Source organism: Anas platyrhynchos, chromosome 18 (genome assembly GCF_047663525.1).
Source record: "Anas platyrhynchos isolate ZD024472 breed Pekin duck chromosome 18, IASCAAS_PekinDuck_T2T, whole genome shotgun sequence".
Lineage (NCBI taxonomy): Eukaryota > Metazoa > Chordata > Aves > Anseriformes > Anatidae > Anas > Anas platyrhynchos.
Genome location: NC_092604.1, coordinates 11,095,735 through 11,103,983, shown reverse-complemented (window position 1 = coordinate 11,103,983; position 8,249 = coordinate 11,095,735). Strand labels below are relative to the sequence as shown.

At 47.6% G+C, this 8,249-nt stretch overlaps 1 protein-coding gene across 17 annotated transcripts in view; it reads left to right on the top strand.

Annotated features, from left to right (window-relative positions):
• Positions 1-1,713: 1,713 nt before the first annotated feature.
• Positions 1,714-8,249, top strand: part of SPTAN1 (spectrin alpha, non-erythrocytic 1) — a 48,671-nt gene continuing 42,135 nt past the window's right edge. For 11 of the 17 annotated variants that reach the window (XM_072025132.1, XM_027471033.3, XM_072025128.1 and 8 more), the window contains exons 1-3: positions 1,770-1,858; positions 2,929-2,976; positions 4,874-4,924. In XM_072025132.1, coding sequence (XP_071881233.1) covers positions 4,892-4,924 — 33 coding nt within the window. In that variant the 5' untranslated portion in view covers positions 1,770-1,858; positions 2,929-2,976; positions 4,874-4,891. Of the gene's footprint in view, positions 1,859-2,928; positions 2,977-4,873; positions 4,925-8,249 lie in introns of all 17 variants that reach the window. The other 6 variants (XM_072025133.1, XM_072025131.1, XM_072025129.1 and 3 more) reach the window with 3 other exon arrangements.

Here is an 8,249-nt window from a genome sequence, read left to right as displayed (position 1 = left end):
TTAAACTTTCTGAGAAAAGATTGTAACACATGTACTTGGTCTTTTAAAACCCTTGAACTTTGACTTTAAAATTGACTGGTAATAAATTAAATTTGTATTTGGTGTATACATTTTGTGAAGTGACACTGGAACTCATTACATTAACGTTTCTGGTGATTGTTCTCGTATGCTGGAAATCTTCCAGTATCCTTTAACAGAAAAGTACTACACCTTTCATTAGTATACTTGAAAATGCGTTGTGTTTTTTTTTTTTAATATATATGGAATGGAGATGTTATGAGTACATCTTGCCTATCTGTAATTATGTTGGAGACTCACTTTATCAAGATTGGTAGTGTCTGTTAGAAATAATTATCTGCCTGTGCCAAAACACAAGGGGTGATTTGATGTATGTATGTACAAGATACAGAATCTTTCCTTGTTTTGGTTGAGAGGTACTGGGGTTTACTAATGTTTTTTTGGAGGGGGGGGTATAAGTACCTATTTTCATTAATAACAAATATACAGTATGCATTTCTACCTCAGTAAAAGGCATCCAGATATTTATATGCTATTTCAAAAACATTAATAAGGATTTTTAATTGAATGGGTACGCTTCCAAATAACTAATAAATCAATATTTATTTTTAGATGTAGCTTATGGCTGCATCTACTGCTTGAGCTGGTGCTTGACTTGTACCATGCTGTTCTGTTTTTATTTTATTTTATTTTAGCAGCTTCGAATGTTAGCCATTTGGTGTTAAGTTACAGTGCAAATAAGGTCCTATGCATATATTAAAAAGGCACCACATGCATATTCATATCAAACATGACAAGTGAGAGCATCTCACATGCGAAAGTACTGCGCGCTTAGGACCAGATGCATTAAAATTGCTGTGAGTCATCCTCTTCCTTAGAGACAATACTTTGAGGCAGTCCTACAGGTTCTGATGCAAGATCAGTGCCAGGCTGCTTTTTCCATTTAAGTCCTTTAATAAAAGAAAGCGTTATTAACTCAAAAATCACTAAAAGAAGCTTGCTGTGTTGGTCCTATGCAGTTCTGTCTCACTAAGCCTCTAAAAAAACAGAGATTTGGGTAAACCTTATTTGCCGTGTCTATTTAAATCATCTTGTTTATACAAAAGGCTCCTTTGCCTTTGAATTTATGCATTGGCTTTTTAAAAATAGACCGTTTCTGACAAGCGTGTGCACCCTTTTGATGTTCTGCCCTTGTCAAGCTTCTTTGTGATTCTGACATTGCGGGCTACTTCAAACAGACAGCTCTAACCATGTCATATATGTATATATACTGTGTGTATATATATTTAATAAGGGAAAGCTGCTGAGGCTGCTGTTGGAGCGGGGCTTATCGATTGAATTCTCACAATCTGCAGCAGCTCAGGGCTGAGAGCAGGAACCCGGCCCTAGCGGGGCCTGAAAAGGGGGCAGAAGACCCCGCTCCTGCGCTAATTAAAATGATTTCCACTGTCGCTTGGTGTTTGTATTTTTATTTTGCACGTTTGTTATGGGTTGAGGAAAGGAGGCCTGAACCACCACACAGCCTCCGCCCTCAGGCGCCCCGCCTCCCCCCTCGGCTCTTTCCGGAGCCCTTCGGCAATTTCCGGAACCCCTCGTCAGTGCCCGGAGCCCCCCCTCGGCTCTCTCCGCTCCTCCCCGCATGCGCACTCCCTCCCGTTCCACTGCGCTCGAGTGGGTGGCGCCGTCCCCTCCTTCCCCCCCCCCCCCTTTCCGTCCGCTGCGGCGCTGACGTCACCCCCCCCCGCCCTATAAAAGGGGCCGGCGCGGGCGGCGCGGAGCGGCCGTAGAGGCGGAGGGGCGGCGGCGGCGGCACGGGGACGGGGAGCTGCGCACCGACCCGGTGAGGGCTGCGGCTGAGCGCCGCGCTCGCCTCCTTCCCACCTCCCTCGGGTAAAACGGGCCCCCGCCGCCGCCACCCCGTCACGCCTCGGGTGGACAGGTGGACGGGTGTGCTGCGGCCGGGGTTCGCCCCTCACGGCGGGTCCCTATGGGTGTGGGGGGTGTAAGGGGGGCTCTCCCCTCAGGGGAAGGAACGGGGAGGGACGGGGACCCTCCTCACGGGGTGCGGGCTGCAGCCATGGGGTGAGGCGCGGATAAAGGGCAAGGCGGGTGGGGAGAGCCGGGAGCCGCCCCGGGCAGCGGCAGGAATTGGGGTCGGATCCCCCGGGGGGGGTAACGAGGGGACAGCCCCCGGCAGTGCCCGGCTCCTGAGGAGAAAACCGGAGGGGCCAAAGCCCCGGTAATGGCTTCCAGGAGCCGGCCGGCCCTGCCCAAGGTCAGCGTGAGGGGAGAGGGGGGCGGCAGGGCCCGGGGGGCCGCTGGTAGAAAGCCTCCCCCCTCAGAAAAAGCCTTCAGCCCCCGAAATCCGCTCCATTCCTCACAGAAAGCGTCCCCTCCTCACAAAAAGCCTCCCCCTCGATGTCCTCCCCTCCTCACAGAAAGCCTTCCTCTCCCCCTGCAGAAAGCCTCCCCTCACAGAAAGCCTCCCCCTCCTCGAAATCTTCTCTCCCTCACAGAAATCTTCCCCCCAAAAGAAAAAAAAAGAAAAGCCTGCCTCCCCCTCACAGAAAACCTTCCCCCTCAAAAAAAAAAAAAAAAGCCTCCCCCCCACATAAAAGCCCCCCAGCCTCCTCTCCCTCCAGAGGCAGGGCAAGCGCCGAGGTTTCCCTCAGAAAAAAGAAAAAAACAACAAAAAGAAAATCAGTATCTATTCCTCTCCTAGCCTCTTTATATTTATTTAATGTAATGAAATGACCGTCTTCCCCCTCCCAGATTCCTTGCCCACCCTTGTGGGGTTGGTACGGTGTAAATACATTGCCAGTTGGTCAATATGTGCCCCTGAGGTAATCAGCTGCCCTGGTGTTTAAGGGGAAGCACAAGCATTTATTGCTTTTATCGTTTTCCCGGCAGGTCCATGTCGGCTGTTTAGGATTTTTAGTACGTGTTCCCGTCTGAAATGTACGTGACAATTCAGCAGTCTTTCATACATATTTAAATAGGCTCTGAGCAGCAGTTGTCTGGAGATGGCAAATGAACGCATGAGGGGAAAAAAAAAGGCCTGGAATGGTTCTGTATCTTTCTGGAAAAAAAAAATATCTATTGGTGTTTTGTTTGGAGAAAAGTGCCAGAAGATTCCAAAGACTATTCTCTGAAAGGCCTTGGTCAGGGATTCAGATTTTTTTTTCAAAACAAATATTAAATCACGTTGTGTGGCTCTTTTTGTGCATTTGAATGCAGCCAGCAATCCGTCCCTCCGTGAAATCTTCATTTGTCATTATTTGCTCTGCCCGATTTGTAGGTGAGGAACAAAAGGTTAGAAAATGGGATGTTTTCTGCTGAGTGGTGTGCAGGATCTGTAGCTGTAGCAATGGAACTGTTACGCTGTGGAAAATACTTGAACCAGGATAGCAGGTTACATTGTTCACATGAAGTAATTCATTTCCCTTCATACTGGGGGGGGAGGAGAAAAGTACATCTGGACAGGTTGGATTCAAATTCAATTTCTGTTGTTTTTTAATCAGATTTAGAGGTTTTGCTTCTATAAGATCCATAGTAGATGAAGTTAAACATATTTATGGTATTTTTAATTTAGAAAAAAGTAATAAGAGAAATACCAAATGTCAAAGACTGTCTTTTCAGCCTTCTTTACATGTTTTTCCTTTGCACAGAAGCCATGCATCTCTTTAAGACAGGGTGGTACCTCCTGGTGTGAAATCCCTGTTTCTCAATTACTACTTTTATAACTAACCCTAGTAATTTAAAGCAAATAGCTTAGTGTCCTTGTCTTCTTTTGATGTACTTAATATATTTAATGGGTTCCCTTGTTTTGTTCACAAATGCATTGCTTTTTGAGGGGAACTGGTTGTTTCCCCGGTATCAGAGGAAATGATACGAATTCCTCCCTTTTCTCCGCTCCATGTTAGTATAGTGTGGGAGTTTGTTTTTTCCATTTGTCCCTGAAGTGTAGGCAGCAGAAAAATGGGGTGGAGCAGACTGCAGATGCTGTCGATGGGGATTGCCAAGCGTCGTCCAGCATTGTGCTCCCATTGCTGACCATGGATCAAATGGGGTGGCAAGCTGCCTTCCCTCTGCTGCAACCGATACACGTTAAGCTATGCAAATGCCAGGAGAGATATGCAGCAGCCTCAGCAAGCACAGACACAGAACTGCAGTTGTCCATGAACTGTTTCAGGGATTGCAGCACACTCATGGGGAAAACAAGAGTTAGGGGATGCAGGAAGTTTTCAGCTAAATATTTAGCGGATTAGCTACACCTAACAGCTATGTAACGAGCCATCTCGAATAATACCTTCTTTTGCAACTGCTACTTTTCTTTTTTTTTTTTTTTCATTTTTACTAGGGTAATTGAAAGTAAACATCTTTGTGTATATATATATATATATATATATATATATATATATTTTTTTTTTTTTTCAAAACCTTCTCACGGAATTTGTGTCTTTAAATTATGCCACCCCGTTTGATTACTGTGTAGCAAGAAGAGTCATTTGCCAAGTCCAGATAACTTCCTTTACTTTCTGTTTTGACCTTCAGATTGTTACAGGTTTTTTTGCTGTTTGTTTGCTTTTTTAATTAACTGGAGAGGTTAGCACATACCGAAGTAATTAAGTTTTCCTGCTGATAATTGTAACCTTTTTTGCATGGGGAGGTCTGTTGCTTGCAATAGCTTGCGTAACAATAATGCCAAGTTGTTGTATGTGGCAAGGAACCAACAGGAAAGTATGGAATGCGTGCTGTGACAGAATATGCATTTTGGAGAGAGAAAAATGAGTTGAGCTATGTCCTTCCACTTGTAGTTAGCTGAATGTTATCTCGATTTCCCCCTCCCTTTCAGACTCTACATTCCTCCATCATGTTGTCATCGTTTCGTAAAGTCAAAGTCCAGGTATTTTCACGTAATGCATGAAGTGTCATTGCCACACTTGCCTGCCTTTATTGCAATGACCTGTTTGTAACAAGAAGCCATTTATCTGGGAGTTTGTCCTGTACATCATATGCTTTATTTGTACTCCAGTGTTCAGTCCGATCTGGCTTTCCTTTAACACTCTGAATTTTCTAACTTCTCTCTGTACTGCATGGTGTGTGAACATTTAATGGTGTCTGAACATTCAGCATGTTCAGGCTGTTGGTGTGGATTATTTCTCTAAGAGCTTTTTGTTCTAAAGAGTTCTTGAGCAATATCTTTTTAGTTGTAACATCTAAAAATCAACCACCATAAGATTTACATTGCAGAATGTTTGAAGTTAGCCTTGGTTCCCATTCCATCTGCCTGCACAAATTTATAATCCCCATGCTGTGCTCGAGCTGCTCATGTGTGCCATTCTCAGTTCAGTGATGGCGAAATAAATAGGATGCGTGGACCAAGCTCGGACTTCACCTGGGTAACACGAGCGACAAGGTTTTATCTGGAAATGATAGCAAACGTGCTACAATTAAAATTATAAGGAAAAGATGCTAACTAGGGATAGAAAATGCTGGATAAATTATATAATATCCCATTACCTGCGTTTCTGCAATGCAGTCAAGGTGATTTGCTTTCCGAGGAGCCTGGGAGCAGCGCGCAGCCCTTGCCAGCCCTGCATAGTTTCGTCAGAGGTCTGACATGGAAAACAAAGCCAAACCCAAGCACCTGGAACATAAAGGCACCAAATTCACACAGGCAGTTCGGCTGTCTAGTGCAGCTTCTCTGATTTAGCTCTCTTATTTGAATAGTGGAATGAAAATGTTAAGACTGAATGCCTAAAAGAGCAGGTTTGTGATCGACTTCCAGGCTTCAGAAGCACAGTTAAGGCTGTGCACAAACCCTCTAATCGGCCTCAAGCACCAGGTTGCAGCCTGCTTCAGTTCAAATCTGATTTGTACCTTTGTTTAAATGCCACAGCTTTTGTGTCCCTGTAATGCAAACTGAAATTTTGGGGCATGCGAGGATTTCAGCTGCACTGCGGTTGGGCTCTAGGAGTCTGAGGAATTCAGCACCGACTTCAGCACATCTTCCTTTCGTACCGAGGCACTCGATTCTCTGCCTTGGGCTTCGCAGTCTTTAGGAGACCTGAGATGGCAGCCAGGAGAACGGCGATGTAGGGCTTTGCTGCACGTATCCCCTTGACATTTCTTTATTGTAGCTTTAAATTCTTACCAAACCAAATGAGTGTGCATTAATTTTCTCTCAGTAGCATTGACATCTGCAGGATAGGGTGTACGACAGGACATCCTCCGGTCACTTTTGTAGCACGACATGCTCCTGCAGCTCCCTTCCTAGCAGCAGCAGCAGCAGCTGGCACTTCCAGAAGCTCCTTTATTCACCTGCAGGACTCGCACAAACTGATTTAGTACTAAATCAAACAGTCACCGTGGTTTTGTCCGAGGTGTACCTGTCGGCCTGCTTCTTACCCAGCCGTTTGAGGAAGCTGCCTGCAGAACAAATGCAAACGAGAGAAGCGTGCCCTGCTTTTTCCCCTCCGTCCTTTCCTCGCGAAGGTTATTTTCGCTTCCAAGATCAGGATTCGCATTCCTTCGCTTCAAGAAAGAGATGAGCAATCCGTTCCCCTCCCAGCAGGGAGGGAGTGGCGGATCGCAGGGCTGGTGGCTCCAGTGACAGAAGGCAGCGAGGAGCCCAGAAGTGTGTGAGGAGCCCAGAAATGCCTGGGAGCAGGGAGTGTTTGGGCAGGGAGAGCAAAGGGCTCACCAGGGACGGGTGCTGAGTGCACATAACTCATCAGGACTTGTCTTACCAGAAAGTCATTATTTTACTACATCTTCAGATAGTGATCTTTATATACGGATATCTGATTGCTTTTCAGGCAGAGTGGTTTAATTCTTTAAGCCTCATGTAATTGTTCTTAAAAATCTGCCAAAATCTACTGTACCGCGCTCGATGCGTGTCACGTTTGACTTTTTAAATCCCCGAAACATCCTCCTGATGTTTTGGTGGGGGAAATGCTGACATCTCTTGTGTGTCAGCCCTGCCGGCATCGCTCTAATTCCTCCCTAACCCTCCTCGCCGCCGCTGTTTGCCCGCCGTGAATGATGTTGCTGACATCACCGCTGTTGCACTGCGGTGGCTGTCGATCGCCGCAGCTGTGCATCTCCCTCCGCGTGTCAGCGGGCAATTGGGACGGCTTGGGGCAGGCTGACGGTCTGAGCTTCACGGCTGAGAGCACTCAGCCCAGTTATTATTGGTCTGCCTTCTTCAGATTTTGGCTTCAGTTCGCTCAGACTTTCTTTATTTTTTTTAAAAACAACACCACTGCACCAGCGCACCGAAGTGTTCCTGATCGCCCTTTGGTGAGATGTGAGAGCGGAGCAGCTTTCCAAACTGCAGCATGGGCGCAGGGTGGCAGACAGCCCTGAGCTGTGAGGGACTGCTGGTGTGGAGGCAGGAGGGCAGCAGCAGCCCCGGGCCTGGCACCTGGGGCTCGGACTCTATCCGAGCTTATCAGCCCGGCGCAGGCTGCGCCCGGCGGCAGGGTGGGGCCGTGTCTGCTCCGGGACAGGCTGCGTGGGTAAAGGTGGCTGGGGGTAGGCTGTCTCTTCTCCACGGCCTTGCTGCTGGGAGGGCAGCCGTGTGTGGTGGAGGAAGGCTGAGCCTTTCTGAGCCTGGCTTCACTGCGTGTCCTGGGCTGGGGGCAGCTCACGGGTCGCCCACCAGACCCCTGTCCCCGCCCTGTCCTCAGGTGCTTCCAGGGAAAGGCCTTCTCCACTGCCCTCACCATACAGAATTCCTTCCTCGTGTCTCATCTAAACCCTTGGGTAGCTTAAAGCCATTCCCCCTTGTCCTGTCACCCCTCTCCCTGATGCAGAGCCCCCCCCCAGCTTCCCTGCAGCCCCCTTTTAACACTGGCAGCAGCCCTAAGGTCTCCCCGGAGCCTTCTCTTCTCTAGGCTAAAAACCAGGTGATGCAGCTGAACCGAAAAGGCTTAGAAACATCTCGGAGAATGGCTTTGTGTTCCAGGGGGATGCTGCAGCTCTCGCCTGGAAGCGCCGGAGGTAGGCTGCACCACTCTGCAGCATCGATGACTTTGGAGTTCAGAGCTCCCTAGTGGCTGCTGATCGCGTTTTGGCACCGCGGCCGCTCGCTGACGTCAGCTGATCTGCTGCAGGAAAGAACAGTCTATTATTGCTAGACCAAAGCACTTCTTTTACAATTGACTAGCTCGACTTGCTGTAGTTATAAAGGGAGCCTTTCTTTTAACCAATTCCAGCAAAAAGAT